At 57.1% G+C, this 23,217-nt stretch overlaps 2 protein-coding genes across 15 annotated transcripts in view; both read left to right on the forward strand.

Moving 5' to 3' along the window:
* RBBP6 (RB binding protein 6, ubiquitin ligase) overlaps nt 1-2,044 on the forward strand; it is a 28,376-nt gene extending 26,332 nt beyond the window's left edge. For all 4 annotated transcript variants that reach the window (XM_030284974.4, XM_030284976.4, XM_030284975.4 and 1 more), the window contains one exon: nt 32-2,044. In XM_030284974.4, coding sequence (XP_030140834.4) covers nt 32-1,622 — 1,591 coding nt within the window. In that variant the 3' untranslated portion in view covers nt 1,623-2,044. The remainder of the gene's footprint in view (nt 1-31) is intronic.
* Nucleotides 2,045-4,469: 2,425 nt separating this feature from the next.
* The window catches only part of TNRC6A (trinucleotide repeat containing adaptor 6A), a 63,357-nt gene continuing 44,609 nt past the window's right edge, over nt 4,470-23,217 (forward strand). For 2 of the 11 annotated variants that reach the window (XM_041719210.2, XM_041719215.2), the window contains exons 1-2: nt 8,363-8,668; nt 15,218-15,291. In XM_041719210.2, the coding sequence (XP_041575144.2) occupies nt 8,507-8,668; nt 15,218-15,291 (236 nt within the window). In that variant the 5' untranslated portion in view covers nt 8,363-8,506. Of the gene's footprint in view, nt 4,508-8,362; nt 8,669-10,657; nt 10,813-12,218; nt 12,598-15,217; nt 15,292-23,217 lie in introns of those variants that run through there. The other 9 variants (XM_072935845.1, XM_072935851.1, XM_072935849.1 and 6 more) reach the window with 8 other exon arrangements.

A 23,217-nucleotide genomic window follows, 5' to 3' on the forward strand; every position in this document is an offset into this window, starting at 1 on the left:
CCCATTACTAATGTCCTGTCTTTCCTCCCAGCACGAGTTCCACTGGAGGAAGCCCTGTCAGGAAGCCTGAGGAGAAGCCAGACACCAAACGAACTGTCATTAAGACCCTGGAGGAGTATAACAACGACATAACAGCCCCTGCTGAGGATGTCATTATCATGATCCAGGTCCCTCAGTCCAAGTGGGATAAAGATGACTTTGAGTCTGAAGAAGAAGACATCAAATCCACCACCCAGGCACCCCCAACTGTAGGAAAACCCGCCAGTGTTATCAAACCTGTGAGTGCAAAGGCACCAAACCTCCTCAAACACACCGAAAAGGAGACAGAGCCTCTGGAGAAAATACAGAAAGCTGCAAAAGAGGCAAGTTATGAAAGCACCCAACATGATGCCAAGAGTTCAAAAAGTTCTGTGTCGAGTGAAAAAGGTAAAACCAAAGACCGGGATCATTCTTTGTCAGACAAGGACAGTTCTGAGAAGAGGAAGAGCAGTGTTCAGCCAGAAAAAGAGCATTCAGAACGTGCAGCTGAACAAGGAAATGGAAAAACTGTATCTCAGTCTTCTAAAGATGGCAGATCTTCAGAGAAACATGACAGTGGCCGTGGCTCCGCTGCCAAGGACTTCACTCCCAACCGAGACAAGAAGTCTGACCACGATGGTGGCAGGGAGCATTCGAGTTCCAAGCGCAGAGATGAGAAGAGCGAATCGGCACGCAGGAAAGAGTCCCCATCCCGGATCAGAGACTCCACAGCGGTGCAGAAGAGCAAGCCGAGAGAGGAGCGCGTGGAGCCACCCAAAAAGGGCCCTGCGGAGGCCAAGCGGAGCAGCTACAGCCCCCCGCGGGAGCGCAAGCCCGCCGAGCACAAAGCTGTGCACGACCCCAAGCGCCCCGCTGAGGAGCACAAAGCCCCGGATAAAAACCCAGGCAAAGAGAAGGAGAAAGAGAAGGAAAAGGAGAAGCATGTACCGGAAGTCAAGAGCAATAAGGAGAAAGAGGCAGGTGGGAATAAACCGCCAGTGAAACAGGACTCGCCAGAAGTTACAGTGGAGAAGGAGAACGTGGCGGCTCCGAGCGATAAAGGCGCGGCAAAGCCGAAGCCGCCGGCGAGCAGTGCCGCGCGTCTCTCGTCCGACCTCACCCGCGAGACCGACGAGGCCGCCTTTGTGCCAGACTACAACGAGAGCGACAGCGAGAGCAACGTGTCTGCAAAGGACGAGGAGGCTGCAGGGAAAACGCCCAAAGAGGCGAAGGAAAAGGCTGCGGATAAGGTGAAGGAGGAGGCAGCGGCCCCGGCTCCCGCCGAGCAGCCCGAGGTGGGCAGGAGCCAGAGCCAGAGCAGCCCCAGCGTCAGCCGCAGCCGCAGCCACAGCCCCTCCGAGAGCCAGACACGGAGCCACAGCAGCAGCGCCAGCTCAGGGGAGAGCCAGGACAGCAAGAAAAAGAAAAAGAAGAAAGAGAAGAAGAAGCACAAGAAGCACAAGAAACATAAGAAGCATAAGAAACATGTGGGAAATGAAACAGAATTGGAAAAGAGCCAAAAACACAAACACAAGAAGAAAAAATCGAAGAAGAGCAAAGATAAAGAGAAAGACGACCAAAAAGTGAAATCTGTCACGACATAAACCGACAGATAAATGAAAAAATGACTTAATTACTAAGTCATCTGTATGATCTTTGTTAAAATGTAAACGACTTCAAGCGTTGTAAATAATGACATGAAAGACCCTGTGCTGCACTTAAAATATTGCTGCTTGATTATTTGATTTTTACATCAGAGCTTTATAAAAGTGAACATTTTGTACAGAATTGTGAGTTGTGACCATGTAACATGAAAGGTTTTGCTGGGGCATCTTCTTTTTAACCACCGTTAATTATTTTGGGTGGAGTTTACTGTACTGTGAAGATTTTCACATTCGGGTTTTTTTTAATTGCCTGGCAGAAGCAGCTGGTACCAGTTACCAAATACCAGCAGATAAAATGCAGAATACATTACAGCCCTGTTATGTCACTTTTTGATTACAATAAAAAAGTTTTCAGTAAATGACCCAATGTGAAATGATCTCAATGTGAGATTTCCAGTGGGAGTTGCACGTGAGCAGGGAGCATCCCAACCCTTCCCATTCCTGGAAGTGTCCGAGGCCAGGTTGGTCAGGGCTTGGAGCAGCCTGGTTTGTGGAAGGTGTCCCTGCCTGTGGGACTGGCTGGGCTTTATGGTCCTTCAGCCCAAACCAATCCAGGATTCTAACAGTAAAAGAGAAAAAGCTTGCTGGGAACTACTGTGTGGGAAGGATAACTTACAAGGGGGTTAATTTTGGGAAAACTGGCAGGACCTGCCCTGGTGGAGGGTGCTGGGGGTGGTGTGTGCTGCTCTGTGCCAAGGAGTTGGGGGTTTGCAGGGTAGAATGTGGGACGTGGCCCCAAAGCTGCAGCCCCTCTCGGCGCTGGCACAGGCTGCTTCAGGTAGCGTTACACACGAAGTGCCAGTGGCTGCTTTGTTCCGGTTTTGGAAAGCTGTTGTCCATTGGGGTGGGAGCTCTGTGCTCATTAAGGTCCCTTCCAGCCAAAAGCAGTCTGGAATGTGGCAGCGCATGTTTGCACACAGGGTTAAACTCCCTGTAATTTGCCTTTTGTCTCCCAGTGCTGCTCACCAGGAGTTGATGTTTTGAACAGAACCGGTAGGTCGGTGTTGGACATGGCAGTGACAGACAGCCCCAACTCCGCTGTCAGGGTGGGGCTCAGAAGGGGCAGGACAGGGAAGCCTGGAAAAGCAGGATCCTGCTCTGAGCAGTGGCAGGAGATAGAAAATGGAAATCATTAGCTGGATAATTTTAAAATGTACTTTTAACAAGGAGGTGTCAGTGGAGGTGTTGCTCAGCCATCAAAGCCAGCACGAGGGGCATGGGTGTCACTAAGGGCACGATGCCCCTGTGACCATGGGACCAAGCAGTGACAGCCCTTGGCTGTGGGATTTGGCCAGAGTGGAAGTGCTGTGTGGGGAAGAAGCATTTCCTGCTGGCAGAAGGTGCCACCACGCAGAGGAGGCGTCCTGAGGGCTGAGCAGCACAGAAATGGTGACACGGGGACATTCATTCATCCTGGTTCTCCTGGGTCAGACAGAGCATCCTGAAAAGTAAAACAAGAGCACACAGGAGCACTGCTGGATTTCACCCCAGGACTTCATGCCTTTTAATGTCAGGCCTTCCCAGTGAATTTGGGTGTTTTCTGCCCAAGAAAAAGCAGGTTTCCAGTTCATCTGCTCCCGTTTTTGCTTCCCAGGATGAGAAAGCACAGGTGGGTGGTGGTGTTACAGGTGCTTGGCAGGGTTTGCTCTGCGTGGGGCAGGCTGGGAGTGCAGGAAAAGCACCCTTGGAATCTCCCTAGGCACAGTCTGTGCTTGTGAGGATGAGGCTGGAAAACAGGATTGATTTTGGGCTTCTCTGAGTGCTTTGGCCTAATGATATTGAAAATTCAGGAATTGGGGAAATGGGTTTCTTGAGCTGGTGTGTAAGTGCTTTATTACTGAGATTCAAGTTAATGAGTAAACCTGCACTGAAATCAAATTCTCAATTTTTTAAATGGAATGGCTCCATAAACCAACTGATACTATGTGTTTTTATATAACCTTGTGCTGGAGAGCTGTGGTTAAAGTCTGTCCTAATGCCCAGTGCAACCTGTTGAGGTGCTGTAGAGGTTGTGTGGTGTGCTGCTGTTTGCCTCAGGCCGACAGGAAGAGTTTCCTTGGGTGTCAGTGTCTTTCATTTGGCCTCCCTGTTGTGTAATCTCGGAGTCAAGTTCAATTAAAAGTTAAATGTTTTGATGATTCCAGCCTTATTTTAATTCCCTTCTGTGCAGAATGTGCTGTAAATTGATAATGCTTGGAATCCAGCACTACAAATGCAGCACAGGCACTTGGCACTGCCATGTCCGGGGGGGCATCAGGTTAGGATGAGGGGATGGCTTTGTCCAAAATCTGCCTTCGGGGCTGCTTTTGCCAAAGATTGGGTGACTCTCCAGGCGTTTACTCGCAGCCCATCCCCGGGGTGACACTGCCCCGGTGCCCGGCCTGCCGGCAGCGCGGGTGCGGGTGAACCGCGGTGCCCCTGGGGACAGCCCCGGCCCCGCGGTGGCACCGCGGTGGCACCTTGGCAGACCCGTCACGGCTGTGTCGGTGCGCTCGGTAACGGAGCCGCGCCCTCTGGGGCCGGAGGAGGAGGATGGTGCTGGAGAGGAAGGCGCCGTGCGGGCCCGGGGCTGCCCCGCCCGCCGGGCACGAGGGGCCAGCGGCGCTGCCCAGCCCGTGCCCCGCTTTCCCGTGCCCGCAGCGAGGGCTTGGCTCGCCAGCTCCCCGCTCGGGTCCAGCCCGCTCCGCGCCCGCCCGCTGCCAGAGCCCCAAACGGGCTCTCCTCCTCCTCCTCCTCCTCCTCCTCCTCCTCCTCCTCCTCCTCCTCCTCCTCGTCCTCCGTGGAAATGCCTCCGCGAGCTCTGCCAACGCCCGTGCCTTTGAGAGGTAAACGAGAGTTGAGTAATTAGCGATGGTGCTTTGAGGGCGAATTCCGGGGGTTATTTTCCGCCAGCTCCGCTGTGGCTCTCGTGCGTCCCGGGCTGGGGACGGGGCTGGGGCAGCTCGGGCCGGGCCTGGAGCAGCTCGGGCCGGGCCTGGGGCAGCTCGGGCCGGGCCTGGGGCAGCTCGGGCCGGGCCCTCCGAGGGGCCGGGACGGGACGAGGCTTCGCCGGCGTTTGTCCATCCGCTCCCTGTGCGTCTGCACACTCCGGGGCTGCTGTCACCCTTTTGTGAGTGAAATGGCTGTTCGGTAGCAGCGAGCGAGGGCTCCTTGCCAAGCTGCCTAATTAAGAGTAAGCATATGCAGATTGGCCTTGTTTTCAGCTAATGACAGCTGCAGTTATTTGTCGGGCTCGCTGGCGCTGCGATGGTGACACGAGGCCAGCGATGACTGGGTGATCTGGCCGTGCACAGCAGCGCACGGGCGAGGGTGCGGGGTGCCCCCGCCTCCTGGGGGCTGCTGGGCCCGGCCGTGCCCTCGGTGTCCCCCAGGGGACCACGCAGGTCAGCCCCGCCTCGGCATCCTTGGCATCGCCCCCAGTCCTCGAGCTGGGAGCTGCCAGAGAGAGGGGATGTTTTGCTTTGCTTTGCTTTGCTTTGTTTGGTTTTGAGCATTGCCAGCAGCACAGACAGATCATGGAAAACATAAATATGTGTGCAACGTGGGTGACATTTGTGGTTCCCCAGCCAGCGGCCCCCAGCCATGCTCTGCCAGCTGAGAAGCGAAGCTCCCTCCCGCAGCCCTGTCCCGAGGGCAGCTCTCCAGGAGCCCGACCTTCCTGGGGATGCTCTCGCTGAGCGTGTTCCCATTGGTTTTGTCGCTGTTGTGATGGTGCTGATGGAAGGAGAGCCTTGCCCAGAGGGAGGCCGGAGCTAGAGGAACGCTCTGCCCACAGAGGGAGGCGCTCCACGCTGTTCTAAGGATGCAGGGAAATGAGGACATGGGGGAGAAGTCACCGTGGAGATATAATGAAGTCCTGTTTGACACACATCCTGCTGGTGAGCTGTGCCTCGGGGCTGGGATGCTCTCTGTGTCCCCTGTCCCCACAGCCCGCCAGGAGTGGATGTGCTCGGGTCTGCAATCAGAGGGTTTGGGGATCCCTCTCTGGCTCTTTGGCCAAGTCCTGTGCACCTATTCCAGCTGTTTCTAACCCAGGATACAAGGCAGGGGTGAGGGACAAGGACAGCTCCCCTCTGCCCCGTGGGCATGGGGCAGCCCAAAAGCTGGCAGGCAGGGCTGGGTTGTAGCCCTGGCCCTGTTCATCTGCCATCACCTGCCCTGGACCCTGAGGACCAGGAGCAAACTGCGCTGGGAAGATGAGCTGGGCTGACACCGGCAGCCCGAGGTGGGGAGGATGCAGAGGCCCCTTCCAGCCCTGACATGAGCCCATGTTTCTCCCACGAGGAGCTAAGTGCTCAGAAGCTTCTGAGAATATTTTGGAGCATTCCTGATTTTAATTTGGTTTATTTAATTATTATTTACTTTGAATAAACTGTTGTGTTTAAATAACACTGGTTTTGCCAAAATGCTGTCAGGGAGAAGCTGCTTTCCCTTCAGGAGCCCTCAGATGTGGGCTGCCTTCCAAGCCCCTCACACGGCAGCATCCTCCTGCCCTGGCCAGGAGCACTCCCGTGCTGAGGGGTGGCCCCCTGGCCACAGGGAGGGACACAGGAGCTGTGGGGGTGTTCCCAAATACACTCCAGCATCACCTGAGGGATCTGGCAGGGCTGATGGGCTTGGCTGGGACTGTCCTGCAGCCAGGCAGAGCCCAGCTCCTTGAGAAGTTTGTGAGGCAGAGGGAGAACAGACCAAAGAACTTCTGAATCGTGGGCAGCATGAACGGCTGAGCTGGGAAAACTGGGGAGAAAAAGGAGCTGAACTCCAGGGCTGGAAGCAGTTGGTGAATATTGACAGCACCAACCAACAGTGGTGAAGCCTCAGTCCAAATCCACTGGTGGGGTTGCTTCTAGTTCATTTATTCCCACTTTTTTACTTTTTAGGTCACTGATAAATCCCATAGAGACAGTTTGGGAGAGCTGGGGGTGCTCAGCCTGTGGCACTGTGTTAGGTGAAGGAACAGCCTTTCCTTGGAAGCAAGGGACTCAGGGCTCTCCCCCTGCCCAGCAGGGTTTGAGGGTCCCACCAGGACAGAGACACCCTTGGGACACACTGCCCTTCCAGCACGGGGGAGTGGTGTCTGCACCAGCAGCAACTTTTCCATCAGTTGGTTTCCTTATTTGGTGTTTCTTTAATAATTAGTGGCAGATTTTGTACTTATGTTTGCAATTATCTGGATGCCTCTGGGACATGTTCTGCTGGATAATTGAATCTCCTGGTCTGTGACTGCAGGGATGGCTGGGGAGAGAAGGCTGGAGCCCAGGAATGCTGGGCTGCCTGTTGGTGTCATGTTAAGACAAATTGAGCTTTTTAATTTTAAAAAGTTACTGGAAACAAAGCATTTTGCTTTGCTGTCCTTAGCACAAGCTTTGCCAGAGCCTGGACTAGAGAGAAAAATGCATTATCAGTAATTAACTGGATAAAAGCAGATCCTCCATGTGTCCAGCTCCAGTGACTGACACTGGGGAGATGTGGGGCACTGGGGATGGTGTCACCACAGGCCCCCAGCGGCAGCAGCTCCCGAAGGGACGCGGGGTCCCAGGGCGGTGAGGCACCGGCGCTGAGCCCCGGGCACAGCGGGGCACGGGCACGGCCAGCGCCGCTCCAGCAGCCCCCGTGCCGGTGCCAGCCGTGCCAGGAGCTGCCCACCCTGGGCGGGACCCGCTGCTGCCGTGCGGGGCTGATGGAGCGCCGGGTGAGAACGGCTTGGCCGCTCTCCCTGCCCCTCTCCGTGGCCCGGGCCCGGGGGCGCTCCCCGCCGGCTCCCGGGGCTGCGGGCAGCGCTGTCCGCGGCTCCGTGTGCCCGGAACGCCACCGAGGGCCCGGCCCAGGGCGCTGCAGCGCGCACCCGCCCGGAACGCGGAGCAGCGGCGCAGGAACGCGGTGCCGGAGCTGCTCTCCAATTAGTGACACTAATTGTGCGTGCGGAGGGCAGCAGGCACCCACGGCCTCCCCACCGACACGGCCCAGGACCGGACCCACCCTCCGCACAGAGCGGGGCTCTGGTTTGGCTGCGCTGCTGGTTTCCAAGAGGGAAGGTGTTATTCCTCATTTCCCTGCTCTGTGCAGCGCTGTGCAGGCAGAGCTGGGGCGGAATTACAGCGGCTGATGCCCGGCGGGGCCCTGGCAGGTTTGTAACCCTGTCCTTGTACCGAATGTCACATCCCTGTGCCCTGCCCGCCTGCACCCGGGGTGTGGGACAATCCTGCTGGTGCCAACAGCGTGAGCAGCCCCTTGGTCCCACCCAGGGAGGTGGGGAGGGGGGAGATACTTGTACGTGCCTTACTATTTTCAGCTTGAAATTAAGAAATAATGCAAAATTCTGCTCTTGATATGGCAGGAACGAGCCTTTGGAAGCATCCTCGGCTGTTTCTGGCTGGGAAAACAGGGCGTACACAGACATTTTAAAATGTAAGTGTGTGCGTGGAGGTGTACTGGGGCTCTGTAGGGCGGCAGGGTGGGGTCCAGCCGCGGAGATGGGCGGCTGCTCGCTGAGCTCCACGTCCCTCCCGACCGGCTGTGACAGATTCCAGCTTGACTGAGGCACAAACACCAGCCCACAACAGCAGTGTGCATTTGCTTATTAACAAAGGACGGATTCAGACGGCGCTGGCGCCGCTCCAAGCGCGGGAGCTGCTGAGGAGCGTGGAGGGTGTATTAAATATTCATCAAACCTCGGCACTTCATTCCCACCTCTTGCTCTCCTGCCCCCTCCCCTCGAAATTATTTGGTCCCAAGTGTTAGAAGCCTGATTCGAAAATTAATTATTTCATTAACCCCTTTATAAATTAGGCTTTTATGACTAAGTTTTTCGGGGTCGAGGCAAAATGGGCGGTGGTGGCTCTTCATCAGGTTTGCTCATCATGCGAACCCTGACCCCAGCACATGAAATACAAAAATATCAGCAGGTTTGTCTCCCGCTTCAGCTGCCCGAGCCGTGCGTGCTCCGAGCGGCGCTGCCGGGCCCTGCCCTCCGCGGCTCCCGTTCGGTGAGTGAGCAGATCCTTCCAGCAATTAACGCCTGCTTCATTAGCACCCGCGCCACGCGTGGGCTCCGCCGCCTCGCGGCCCCGGGGCTCGGCCGGGCTCGGGCGTGAGGGCGCGGTGGGAATGTCCGAGTGTCCGTCCCTGTGTCCGACTGTCCGTCCCTGTGTCCGAGTGTCCGTCCCACCGTGTCCCGGTGCTCCACCGGGGCAGCTCGGGCGGGGGTCGGGGCGTGCCGCGGCCGCTGCCGTTGCTGCCCCGTGCCGGGTTTAACGCGTGGCGTGTCCCGCGTGGGTGGCTCCGGGGCCGGCTCCTCTTCCTCTGCCTCGGAGGGCGCTCGGTGCCGGGGGATGCTCGGTGCCGGGGGATGCTCGGTGCCAGCGGTGATGCCGGGCTGAAGCGGCGGCTCTCGGACAATGCAGGTTTTGTTTCGGTGCTCCCCCGCTGCGTTGTGGCTCCCGGGGATGTGCCCAGCGGTGCCCTGCTGATGTGCCCTGCTGATGCCCCCGCCGGCCTGGGGCCACCCCTGTCCCCGGGGCTGCTGTGCCGAGCTGGGGCCGGGTCCGTGCCCGGGGCCGGGGAGGGGCCGCGGGAGCCGCTGCGGGCGCTGCCGGCATTAGGATGCGGGTCCATCCCCATCTCCCTGGAGACCGTGGAACAGGCCCGTGGATCGTGTCTGGGGCGCGGGCAGCTGCGTGCCGGGCCGGGGGTGAGCTGCTGCCCGGTGCTGCCCGGCCTTTGCTCCGGGGCAGCGGGGCAGAGCGCCCGGGGCACGGCGGGCACCGCTCGCACCCGCCGCAGGCCGAGCCGCCCGTAGCGATTTCCTATTTTCTGTCCTTGAGCTAATTATTCACCAAGTCCTCTGGGGCTGACAGCGGTAGGAGCCGCCGTTCCAGTGCGGTGCCGTGATCCCGTTTTAACACTCAGAGCCCTTTGTGGCGCTGAAGGGAGCCGCGTGTTGCAGAGGCATCCCTGAGGATGCCGCTGGAGCAGCAGAGAGAATTTCTGGTTGCTGCTGGATGCGGCTGCCAAGCGGAGCCGGATTTGCCATCTGGGAACGAGCTCCGCAGGCTCTTCACTGGCACCAGCGCCCGCCCTGCCCTGCTCCCGTTTGCTGCCGCTCCCGACTCCGGCTCCCGTTTGATTCCACCGGAGGCACGGCGGTGCCGCTGCCGGAGGATGATGATTTTCCCCGCTGCTCACAGATCGTCTCTGCCTGGCGGGGCTGTCCCCGAGCTCCCCAACCAGCCCCAGCCCCTGCTCGCCCTCCCGCTCTCCAGCAGCACTTTGCTCAGAGTCAAGGAAGCAGAGGAGAGCCCCCAGTGGGCACGGAGAGCAGCTTCCCCCTGCCCCCTTGGCACAGCTCTCTGCCTGTCACAGAGGGGACAGCAGCTGGGGCTGGGGACAGCTCATGCAGCCTTTGACCCGCTGTGGGACAGGGCTGGATGGGCCCAGCCCGAGGGACTGTGCAAGAGGAATGGGGTGAGTGCTGGGGTCTGGCCAGCTCTCCTTGGACTGGTTTTCTGTCTGTCCAGCTCTCCTTGGACTGTGGTTTTCTGTCTGTCCAGCTCTCCTTGGACTGTGGTTTTATTCCTCCTCCTGCTCCTCTCACCCAAATGAGCAGAGCTGGGGCACCCACTCCCCTCTCACCAGCCAGGGGACAGCTGGGGCCAGATATCCCCCTGCAGGCACCCCCAGCCACTCCACCGGGTCTCTGGGATCCCCAGCACACAAAGCAGAGCTCTCCCTTCTGATTCAATAAGTATCTGGAAATGTCATAAAAGACGAGATAATAAAATATCAGATGCAGGAAAATGATTAGCCAAAGGCATTGAGAAAAGGGATGAGCGTAAACGCAGTAGATTAAGACACTAATTCCCCTTCCTTGTATGTTCTTCATCTTTCCCGTGTCTTGACAGACAGAAATAAATGCCCCCACCTCCCGGCAAGCACTATCTGCCTCTTCCTGCTGGATTGTCACCACGGGGTGCCCAGAGCCATAAGAGCCCGTTTGTCCTCCCGGTTCGATGCTTTATCACTTGCAGAGGAGAGGCTGCGCTGGCTCATCCCCCTCCCACCGCCAGCACTCACCTAAAGAGCCGCTCAGACTCCAATGGCAATGGCTACATTTGATCCTTACTGCTCTAAGGTATTTCTGCTAACTAAAGCAACAGTTGTTGTTAGTTCCAAATTGTGCCTTATGCCACAAAGCAACAGGAGCAAAACCAGAGCCAGAAGGGAAAACAGTCTCGGGGATTTTGGAGAAGCCAGCATGCATGTCCTGCTGTAACTCTGACACAGTGAGGGCTGCCCGTGGGGGTTTTCTTCCAAATGCAGCTTGGGAGCAAATCAGCTGCTGGTGGATTCCCAAGCCCAGCAGAGCGCTGTGAAGGCAGGAGCAGGATCAGCAGCAAGGTGATGGATGTGCTCATGTTTTAACAGGCCAACCACCTCATAAATAATTTGCTGGGTTCTGGAGAAACTGACCTGGTCACAATGGCAATAAAGGGCTGTCCCCTGGGCTCTGCTCCAGGGTCCACAATCCTCCCATGGAAAGGCTTAAGTGGCTTTTAACGATATCTATTTTACATTGTCAGAGCCCGGTGCCGCACGAGTGCCGCTGTCTGTGCGAGCAGCACGGCTTCAGCTCCAGGGATATTGCAGCTCAAAGCCCCAGAAACGCTCACTGAGTGTGACGGTCACGGCTGAGCTCCGTGTTTGCTCTTGGGGGAGCAGCCCGTGTGTGGAGTGTCCTGCTGGAGCTCGGCTGGGCGGGAGGCTGGAGTCATTTGTCCAGCAAAAGAGGTGGCAAATGTCTCCAGCGTGGCACCTCCAGCACAAGGATGGAACTAAACGGGAGGCAGTGAGGAAACAGCTTTGGAGGAGAGATCAGCATGTGCAGCCCCAGCCCCTGCTCCAGCAGCACAGGGACAGCCTGGAGTGCCCGTCCTCATTCATCCCTGGCTCCCAGCTGCTCCTGCGCTCCCACGGGGTGATGTAGCTGAGGAGGAGGAGGAGGGTGGCTGTGCCCACCTTGGCAAAGGCGCTGGTGCCCACAAGCGGCCAAGGTGGGGGCAGGTGTTGACGGTGACTTTGTGTGCTCAGTTGGCCTTGTCAGGGCTCTTCTGCTGGTGGTGGTGGCAGAGCAGTTCCTCCCTAGGAGCAGAAATCCCACCTGGGCAGTGACTGGCACCAGGTCCTGCCCTCTGCCATGGCACACCCTCACCAGAGCACCTCACCCTCGGAGTATCCCCTCTCCCCGCCGGCCCCCTGCACACACAGCTCCGTCCCAGCCGCCAGAGACAAGCGTGGCTGCAGCAAAAAGTAAATTTTATATCCGTGCCCCCTATTTTTGCAAATGAGTGTAACTGTCAGCCGCAGAATAAATGACACCTAATTACTGTAGGGGGGAGTTCAGGCAGGAGGGCTTGGCTGGGAGGGGATCGCGGGGAAGCTCCAGCACTGATGGAAAATGAACAAGATGCTGTAAGGAACCATAATTACAGAGGACTGACACACAGCGAGCTGTTTATGTTAATGAAGTGGTGCATCAAATCAAATTAACCTTAGTTGTTTAGCACAGAACGCACCGAGGACTTGGCTCGGTAGATGCTAAACCCAAACCCGGAGCCGTGCCCAAGCCAAGGGAGCGGCTCCAGCGCCGCACGGGCGGCGTTTGGATTTGGGATTCGTCGGGTGAGCGGCCGGGACGGCGATGGCGAGGGCGGAGCGGCGGCTCGGGCGCTGCCGGCCCGGGGGCCGCGGGGCTGCCGGGGGGCGCCTCCCGCCGGAGCGCTCGGAGCCCGGTCCGGTCCGTGTCCGGCCCCGCCGGGACAGGCCGGGGTCTGTCCGTGCCCCGGGCAGGGATGCGGGGCGCTCCCGCACGGCTCCACCGCCGCTCTCTCCTCCCCGCCGGGACCCCGCGCGCTGACGGGTGAGTCGCCCTCGGGATTAACGGGAGTGCTCCGGGAGAGACGGATGGGCCCTCGGAAGGAGGGTCCCTCTGCCGCGGGGCTGCCGTGCGGGCCGTACCGGGGATGCCGTACCGGGGATGCCGTGCGGGCGGTACCGGGGATGCCGTGCGGGCCGTACCGGGGCTGCCGTGCGGGCCGTACCGGGGATGCCGTGAGGGCGGTACCGGGGATGCCGTACCGGGGATGCCGTGAGGGCGGTACCGGGGATGCCGTGCGGGCCGTACCGGGGATGCCGTGCAGGCGGTACCGGGGCTGCCGTGCGGGCCGTGCCGGGGCTCCGGGCCGGCTTTGGAGGCAGGAATGGGTGGTGCTGCAGTGGGCACAGCACGGAGCGCCCCGGGGAGCTGCCAGCTGCTGGCACAGCCCAGCAGGTGGTTTTGAACTGGTTTGGATTAGGAAATGTTTGTTCAGTGCCCTGCGTGCCGGCGGGGGCCTCTGGGGAGCCGAGCTGCTCTTCAGGGTGAGGATTCCTCTGCAGGAATCCTTCCCACTTGTTGGAACAAGACCAATTGCACCTCCAGCCAAAGCTTTCCCTTGTGTATTTCACGGAGTTTGATGATTTTGGAGTGCCTGCGGTCAGGTCTATCCCGGATTAATTTTTTTCCAGGAACCTGGTGGTTCCTCTCCCCGGGTGTCAGATTTTACCCAACAGCATTTAGAGCGCTGAGCTGCCCTGTGGCACCTCCCAGCCTCTCATCCTCAGCGTACAGATGAGCGCCCCGGGTGTCATCCCAGCAGTTCCTCCCGCAGCACAGGCTCTGAGTCCTGCTCCATGCTGGAGGCGTTGGATTTCGTGGTTATGAGTTCATTTTGCTTCTTTCCATCAATATGAAAATGATGTGTGAATCCAGAGAGTCAATCACTATTGTAGGGGAATAAAGAGCAAAGATTTCCTCTAACCCCCTTTAAATGGCCTCCAAATGAGGCCTCAACAAAGATAACTAATGACAGACACGATTAAACTAATTTAGTAGGTGAAGCTTCAATGGAAGCCTCGAAGCCCAGGTGCTCTTTGCCCTCACAGTTGAGTAAAACAAACTCGTTAGTTTTCTTTTGTTTTGACCAGAGGATTCCCTTTCCCTATGGAAAATATTTTTGTCTCTTTCAACTAACCTTTTGCTTGCTGCTGCCAAATACCATCTCCCTAATAGGATGCTAAATCCAGTTTCAGTGAATAGCCAGCTGCACCCTCATCCCTCACCTGATCCTGCCCCTCCAAGGGTTCCCACTGAACACACATCGGTATCTCACCAGCTGCCAGCAGCAGTGAAAGAGAAGGTCAATGGAATTTCTCTGGGGATCTCTGAATGTCTGGGGACTTCTCTGAATAAAGTCCCCTTCCAGGCCCATAGCATACCAAAACCCACACAGAGAAAAGGGCAAAACTGGGGGTCCCATCCCCACAACATTGGGAGTGATTAATGGGGCACCAGTGCTGCCCATCTTGCTTTTGTTTAATTATCCTTTTTGTATCTCTGGTGTCTCCCCAGACCCGAGCGGGCAGGGAGGGTTGGATGGATTATTTATGATATCCAGGTCAACACGTCCAAGTGTTGCTGCCTCATGATTTGCTGCGCCGCAGAGGCCAATGGAGATGCCTTGTGTTATTAATTATGCCAATACATTTTCCTGAGCAGTGTGATTAATTAGGCTGTGCACAGCAGGGCTGTGGGCTGTGCTGTGGCTGTTCATTCTCAGGTGGAGGTGGCTGGAATGGGGAGCAGGCAGCAAAATCTGCAATTGCTCTCAGTCCTTCTCCTCCAGAGCATTCAGGGGGAGATGCAATTCCTGGCATTGCATTTTGCATGCCAGGGAGCCACGGGGCTGCAGGGAGCTCCTCTGGCTGGGCAGCTGGTTCAGGGGAACGGGCAATGCCAGAGGGACCACGGGATGCCACCCAGCACCTCGTGTTTAGCACTGCAGGGTGGATTACACTTAAATTACAGAGACTGATCTGTTCTCATGGAACTTCTGAAAAGTGGATGCACAAAGTTGTTTGTGTAACTCACCTCATTTTCTGTTGCAAGCCCACAGTGCAGTCTGTGCTGTGCTGAGCGTGTTCCTGCAGCCAGGGAGCAGCACCCACAGGGGCACAGGAGGGGCACAGGACCCCATCCCAGGTGGTATCCCAATACCTGCTGCCAGTCTGCAGGGTGGAGACAGAACACAGCGTGCACGGCTCAGCCACAGTGTGAAAATATTAATGGAAAATCATTCTTTTGGCAGAAGCCTCCTCAGCTTGCCAGGCACATTTACTCAGGCAGGGCTTCAGCCTCCCCGGCAGCCTGACCCATGTGCTCACCGTGCCCGGCAGCAGCAGGGCCTGGGCAGTGTGTGCTGCCCAGCCCAGCATCCCCAGGGCCTGGGCACCGTGTGCTGCCCAGCCCAGCATCCCCAGGGCCTGGGCACCGTGTGCTGCCCAGCCCAGCATCCCCAGGGCCTGGCAGAGGCGCTGCTGCCTGCAGAGCTCAGCTCTGCTGGGCTTCCTGGGGAATGATCCTGTCCTTGTCCCTGCCCGGCCCCCAGCGCTGCTCCCGCCCTGCCGGAGCTGAACCCTCTCTTTCTTTTGTCTCCATAAAGGTCGGAGAAGAGCCGTCACTCTTTAAGTGCCGAGAGGAGGTCTCCCACCCTGCGGTGCCCGAAGACTGGGAACAGTAAGGCAGCTGCTCACTCCTCCACATGGTCGCTCTGTGGTTGCACGTGCATTGGGTTTGCTCTGGCCGGTTTTCCCCCTTGTCGTGAGTGTGATTTTGATGGTTTGTGTCTCCCATGCCACTGAGGCCTGGCAGTCGCACAAACCACTGTGCTGGTGCTGGGAGCTGCCCATCAGTACCCAGCACTCCTGTGCTCATCAGTGCCCAACACTCCTGTGCCCATCAGTCCCGGACACTCACTCCTGTGCCCATCAGTGCCCAACTCTGCTGTGCCCACCCGTCAGGCGCGGTGCGTGTGCCGGGGCCGGGCAGGGTCTGTGCCCCCGCGCTGCTGCTGCCCCCAGGGCTGCTCCCTCTGGCTCCCGTTTGTGTTTGCTCTGGAGCTGGCACAAACCCTGGCACGAACCCTGGCACCGAGGCAAGCCCAGACCCTCCCCAGCTCCTGCAGCCCCGCAGCTTGCCCAGGGCTCTGTTATTAGGCTGTGATTGCCCCATTGTCCGCTGGATGGGTTTAATCATTCTTTTCTCCTACAGTGGCAATTTTGTTCCAATTAATTATTTCAGTTTGAACAGCAATAGCTGGTTGAGTTTAGAGAGAAATTAAAAGGGTAGGGGAGGATAATGAGGACTGAGCTAACTAGGGAGAGGTTGCAGACAGGGCTGCACGGGTCCCTGCTTCTCTTCCAGCCTCTTGCTCGCTCCCAGGGAGCTTTAGAGGGCTGGAAAACGCTCCCAGGGAGCTCAGAGATCTCACACCCTGCCAGGCTGACCCAACCACTGCCATAAAACACTGACACTTCACCACATGGCCCTCACTAACACACGGGATCACCCAGAAGTGTAGGTGACATTCTCAAGGGGATTTTGGACAAGATTGATTTGGATTTCTAAAAATTTATAAATAAATAAATTTAGGGTTGATCAAGGTTTCGAAGGAAGTGAAAAAAACATTAATGCCTTTCAAGATTTACGAAAATGCTGCCTGTGAAATTCATGTATATTTCAATGAATTCCAGAGTAGTTTGAATATTTAAATTATGCATGGTCAAAGCAATAAAAAATCTGCATTTCTCACTGTGAGCACCTCAGCCACAGCTCTGCCCAGCGCCCCCTCCCCAAAGGCAGCTCTGCCTCTGCAGTCCCAGAGCTATTGAGCCTCATGGCTCTAAGAAATTGAGTTTGACTGGAAGAACACTGCCAAGCCTGGCTGCTGTCCCCTGCCCAGCCCTGGGGAGGGGTGATGGGCACGGCGGGGTCGGACCCCCACACTGCCCGTGCCCTCAGCAGAGCCCGGGGTGCCCATCCGTGCAGGGAGGATGGAGCTGGCACAGGGGTGCAGGGTCCCATCCCCTGCCTCACCCCTCCCGGGGTCTCAGGGCTGCAGGAGGGCTGCTCTGGCCTCACTGCCCCTTCCCCCTGTGGGTCCTGGGTCCCATCCTTCAAACCCCCCGGGTGTACCCGTCTCACCTCAGCTCCAGGGCCGGGCCGGCAGCTCCCACCTCTGGCTGCAGCCAGGAAAAAAGGGAAAATACCGACAAACTGCTCCCCCTGCCCTTCCCTCCACCCTCTCTCCGGATGCTGTAAATTTTCATTAGTATTCTGTAATTTAATGATCTGTTCCCAAGAGAAAATTAGCCTTCAATTTACCAAAACTCCCCTGTTAATTTAAGCATTATAGCGGGGAGCTCGTGCCGGAGCCCCGCTGCCCCTCCCAGCCGGGGAAGGACAAGTGAGAGGGACAATTCTAATGGTGCACTAAAATCCCTGGGAAATATTCCACCCAGGGCTGCCAACGTGCCCCTTGAGAGCAAGGACAGCAATTTCCTCCCATGTAGCTGTTGGACACGTGAAAGCACAGCACGAGCTGCTGCTATTGCTAAGGTGAAAAGAGAAAGTTCATTTTCTGACTCCAGCATTTGCACTTTTCCAAAGGTGACAGTGGATTGGAGGGTGAGAACAGGACCTGGGAGGAGGATGGGGAGAGAGGACCTGGGAGGAAGGTGAGGAGAAAGGACCTGGGAGGAGGCCACACTTTTAGCTCCCTGGAGCTGATGGAGGTGAGGGCTTGGCCATGGGCTGCCAAGGCTCTGCCAACACTGCACCCACCAAAGGAGACCTCAGCACCTCTCCAACCCCTACTGCACCCCCTGATCCCCCACCCAGCCCTGCCCCAGACGTGGTTAAATTAGAGGGGAAATCTATTTCCTGTTACAAAAAAACAAACGGGAGCAAAGTCAGTGTTAAATATAGATATATGCTGTGTAAATGAATCTGACAACTGAGTGAATAAAAAATGAAGGTTTAAATTATTGAAGGGTGGGAGGAGATGGCGCATGCAAATAGCATTAATGTGGAAAGAGGCAGTGCTCAGAACAGGGAAAGGAGGTTTTGAAACGTAATTATTTCTTTTAAGAAAAGGGCTACACATAAAATAAAAGCCAACAGAACTGGTGCATATTTCTCTCAAAACCTTTTCTCACCTGCCTGTCCCTTTATCCTTCTGCTTTCCTGCAAAGCAAAGAGAGAAATCAAAGGCTACTGCATTTTTTTTGCTTTAATTAAAAGAAGATAAATTAAGTTTTGGTTGCTCAGAAGAACGAGTCAGAGCCAGGGATGGCTGCTCACAAGCTGCTGAGGGCAGGAGCAGGTGTTTGGTAATTGATCTGGTGGGGACAGGGCTCTGTGGCTGTCACAGCCCCCCCTGGGCTGGGTGGGGACTCCAGCACTCTGCAGAGGATGCAGGGCTGGGGTCTCATGGAAAAGCCCCCGCTGAGGATGCTGGCCTGCGGGAGGATTCCAGTCCAGCACACACCCTGCTGCTTTTGTTCCTGTTCCTCCCCGTGCTGCAGAGCCGTGGGGCAGGGTCAGACGGAGTGTGGGGCTGGCTCTGGGGGCATTAACAATTCAGTGTTGAAAACAGGAAACTCACTGGTGATTTTTATCAGTGGTAAAGCCCACGAGGAGTCCTGTCGGTCCATCTGCAAGCGCAGAAATGTCCCCATCTCCTTTCTTGCAGCTGTATTTCTGCCTCCCTGACCCTCTTCAGGACTGGTGGGGCAGGCTATGGGTTTCCCTTCCCTAATTCAGAATATGATGCCTTGGGACGAGTTGTTAAAGCTATAGATCTAAATGTCATTTATTAGAGATGTGCCTCCCTGGGGATTCTTGCCCTGTGGTCACTATTTGTCATGCACTGGCAGTGAGCTCTGCTGTGTCTAATCTGTCTTTCTGGCTGTTTACACAGCCCTCGCTGTGGCAGCACCTGAGTGTCTCCCTTGGCTTAAAAAATGATGGTTTGCTCCCCGCTCCCTCTCGTGCCCTGCAAAGCCACGAGGGCTTCGGGCTTTGCAGAAGAATACAGGACAGATCCTCCTGCTCCTTCCAAGACACCAGAGGTGGAGGGGCCTTGCCAGGGGCCTGCACAGGCTGTGGTGGTGTGCAGGGCTCACCCCCTGCCTGTCAGGGGTGCTCTGGTGGTGGCTGCTGCCACGGAGCCGCCTGTGAGCCCAGGCTGGCCCTGGCATCACGTCAGACTGCCCTGGCATGAGCTCCTGCCTGCTGTGGGCCATGGGCAGGCAGCAGGTGAGGGCAAGGGGGTCTTCCAGCCCACGCTGGGAACCCCAGGTGTTCCCTGGCAGGACGTGAGGGCCGTTTGGACGGGACCCAGGAGCAGTCCCTGCTCGCTAAGTGATGAATGACCCTGCACCACAATCAGCACACAAATCATGTTCCCCACCACCAGCCATTCATGCCATCATTCTGCAGAGACTGTTAATCCTCCTGCAGGTATCTGAGATCTCGGGTGTGTGTGGGATGGTTTGCTCTGCCTGTGTCATTGCCCAGCCCAGCCCAGGGATTTGTGCCCCCTGCATAAACTCATTAAAGCAGTATTGCCCCCCAGACAGCTTTGGCATCGATGAAATAAGGAGGAAAGAGAATTCCTGCATGGAGGGAGGAATTTTCACTGTCTGCTTGACAGATGCCATTCATGTCACTTGTTGGGCCAGGTGCCGGGCCTGGGGTGGCACAGAGGCAGCTGCTGGTGCAGCAGCCCCTGTGCAGGGCTCGGGGCACGGCCCTGCAGCGTCCCTCGGCCCCGGTGCTCCCGGTGCTCCCGGGCTCCCGGTCCGTCCCAGCCCGGTGCTCCCGGTGCTCCCGGTCCGTCCCAGCCCCGGTGCTCCCGGTGCCCCCGGGCTCCCGGTCCGTCCCAGCCCGGTGCTCCCGGTGCTCCCGGTGCTCCCGGCTCCCGGTCCGTCCCTCCCCGGTCTCCATGGCGACGCTCTCCCGGCTCGGAGCATCCTCGGCTCGCCGCTCGCAGCCTTTGTCTCCCGCCTGGCGCTGGCAGCCGGCCAGGCCGGGCTCCATTTCAAAGCAGCCTTTGTTTATGGGCGCAGTGGCTGCTCAGAAATCCGTGGGGTTCGGTCGGGTGAGAACGCTGCCCTTCCTCGCTCTCCTCCTCCCGCAGCCGAGCTGGGTGACCGCAGCGCCGGGCAGGGGCGGCAGGATGGGCAGCAGCAAGGGGGGGTCAGGCTTTTTCCTCCTGCCCCCTGCCCGGCACGGCTGACATCTCCCTGCACAGTCAGAACATGTCACTGTTGTGCCATTTTCAGCACAGCCCTGTCCCCGAGGCTCGGGGGCAGCCAGACCTGAGACAGGAGTGAAGATCCAGCCCCCGGCAGAGGGAACAAGTGCTTGGGGTGAGCTCCAAGCCCAAAGCTGGGATCCTGCCCGGCTTGCTGCCCGCTCCCCTCGGTGGCTGCCAGCTCTGCCAGAGGCTGGGCAGAGCCGCTTGCTGGACAGTGCCATCCACTCATTGTAACAGCCATCCTGCAGCCTGCAGCTGCGAGCACTGGGGGAATTGGGAACACTGGGAGTGCTGGGGCACTGGGGGAATTGGGAACACTGGGAGTGCTGGGGCACTGGGGGAATTGGGAACACTGGGGGAATTGGGAGCACTGGGAGTGCTGGGAGCACTGGGAGAATCAGGAGCTCAGGAGTTCAGGGTCCCACAGAAAGACCATGGCAGGTGTCAGCTGTGGCTTAGACACGACAGTGGCTGGAAGAGCCACCCTGGTAGGACTGACATGACTTTGCATGAGGACACTTCCCCACCTGGAGACAGTCCCAGGAGGTAAAAGGTGCCAGAGCTCTTGCTGTGGTCTGCGGTGCTGCTCAATAAAGTGTGTCCTGGCCCCATTTTATTCTCCATAATTAGGAAACTCAGCAGACTAATCGCTCTCTGAAGCCTAAACCGGAGCATATTGCTGGCACAAGAAGAGCTGGTCTGCGACAGAGCAGGGCTTGTTTGTGCCATTTCGGTGAGAAGTGCAAAGGAAACAGGTGAAATCTGTGGATCTGGCACTGTGCTGAGAAAGGGCAGGTCGGAGTGAGGCAATTGATGAGCATCGATTAGGAAGGGCTCGGTGCTGTCAGGCACGGTGCAGGAGGGGCACAGGAGCAGGGTGGCACAGGAGCAGGGTGGCACCCCCGCTGCCCAGCTGCAGTCCTGCCCAGCCCTGCAGAACCGGCCCCTCCCGGCTCCGGGCGCTCCCGCTGCTCTCCCGGGGCTCTGGCATTTTCTCTGGAGAAGCGGCTCACGTCTCTCTCACCAATTCACCGGTGGAGATTAGTCCCGGAGGACGGGGGAGCTCTGCCGGGGGTGTAGCTGGGCTGAAGGCAGGGGAAGTGTTTCCTCTGTGAGCATCAGTGTTTGCATCAGGCCATGGCAAACTGCTGAGTCTGGGGGGCAGAAACACGAGGGGAAGCACTTCTCCCTGCATGAATCATCTGTATCTTCTTGCTGGTGCTTTGTAGCTCTGTGGGCTCTCCAGAAATGCCCCACTGTTTTTTGAAATTGTATTTTTGATTAGCAAAAACCTAGAAACACGCTAGAAAGAGCCATGGCTGTGGAAGGGAGTCCAGCATGTGCAGAGCTAGCAGACTTCATGAGGGCAAATCGGCTGAGCCACCCACAGGGCAAGTGATGGCCAGGGTGGCTGGACCCACTGCTGTGGCAGCGTCTCAAAGAGAACCTTTGGGCTGGGGACTCCCCCACCAGCCCCACGAGGGGTTTGGACTGGGCAATTTCACTGGCACCTGAGCAGTGCGGACCTGGGGAGGGCTGCAGTGAGCCCAGCGCTGTGATTCCCTCTGGAAGTGCAATGCAGCCCTGGTAAATAAATAAAGATTGGATCTTGTCAGTCTCTTGCACTGCACCACTTCCAAGCGCGGGGACGCGAGGCTGCCGTAATTGGCTGGATGCAGAGTGAAATCCAGGCTCAGCGATTCCATTTTGCAGTTGGCAGCCTTCCCAAAGGCAGATCAGGGAATGCAAGTTGGACTGGCTTTAAAACACAGGGAAATCCTTCATCTTTGATAATTTTTTTGCTGATTTAAAGGGCAGGATTAAATCCTCATTTAATAACCCCAAGTGCCTGCGCTGCCCTGCTCTGCTCGTTCTGAGTGCTGCCAGGCTGGAGGAAACGCAGGGAATGTTCTCCCGGGCACAGATCTCGTGGCTGTGTGCTGCTGCTGCAGCCCATGCAATGAACCCCACTGTGTAAGCCCCAGCCTCAGCACGGGGTGCTGCTCCTTGAGCCCAGCTCTGTTCCCACTGCTTTCAGGGCTGGTTGGAAGGCAAGCCCAGCGCTTCCTGCTACCAACTTCCAGTTATGTCATTTGTGGGTTTGCTCCTAATTAAGGATCCTCGGAGCCCCAGATGTTCCTCTCTAGCACACAGCCAGCTGACTGCACTGACAGGCTCTGGGGCAGGGATTGTTTTATCAGTAAGTGCTGCCTGTTCAGTACCTTTATATTGCCACCTCTTGCCGTCGCCTGGGCTATTTTTAAATCCTTAAATAAAGCGTCTACAATGAAAAAGAGAGGAGCCTCCTTGCAGAGGAACACGGAGCCACCACATTGATGAGGAGACTGTTTTCCCTTGCCTGTCAAATCAGCTCATTCAGGTTATTTAAGTCGAGAGCAATTTTGAAAACAATCTGTTTTGCCGGTGCCAGCGGCTCTGTTCTGTGTGACGACGCTGAATGGAGCAAGCGGCTGCGAGTTACTGACGGCAAATTCTCCACATCCCCAGGCCCAGCTTCTCCTGAGACAGCCCCAGCTCTGTTTTCCCAGACATGAAGCAGAAAGTATTTTCTAACATGTCGGCTTCCTCTGCCTTGAGAGCAAACTGCAGCTGAAGGGGAAGGGCGGAGGGGATGGGAGCGCTGAAATGGCGCCAGCTCCTCTTTAACTGCTTTCAGGCAGGGCATTTCTCTGCCTCCTGCAGCTCATTCTCTTGCTCGGATATGAAAATCCTAATTAAAAAGTGAATGGGGATGTGACCATGGAGGGAGTGTGTGTGTGTGAGTGTGTGTCAGGCTGGTGGGTGCAGGTGGTGGCTGCTGTTGCTGGGAGAGGGTATTTGGGGATCAGAGCCCAGCAGAGCGTGTTTGCCGAGTGGTGAAAGTGTAACTGCACGCTCCAGCCTGAGTGTGGGCCGTGGTTTGCCCTTGAAGAGCTGCTGCCATGATTTCTGGTTTCCAATGCCACGTGTGGCCAGAGTGCTGCAGAGCTGTGCAAGCCCACATCGGGGAAGGACAGCAGTGCCAGGGTGAGGAGGGCACGAGCTGGTTCCTCCCTGCACACGCTGCCCAGAGCGCTCCTTCCCATCCCAGAGCACAGGGGTCCTGGGGCAGGGGTCCCACGGGGAAGAGAAGCTCTGACATTACACAGATGGGGGCTCAGGATTGATCTACCCTTCAGCTGAGAGCAGCTCCCACGCCAGGTGGTTACAAACATCATTTTAAGCACAGAGGTGTTTTGCCGTCCCTTTGCTGGCAGAATCAGCATCTGGGTCCTTGGCAAAGAAGTCCAGAGGTCCAAGTTTCAGAGAGCACCAAGGGACAAATGAACAAAAGAACTGCA

The sequence above is a fragment of the Taeniopygia guttata genome, chromosome 14 (assembly GCF_048771995.1).
Source record: "Taeniopygia guttata chromosome 14, bTaeGut7.mat, whole genome shotgun sequence".
NCBI lineage: Eukaryota > Metazoa > Chordata > Aves > Passeriformes > Estrildidae > Taeniopygia > Taeniopygia guttata.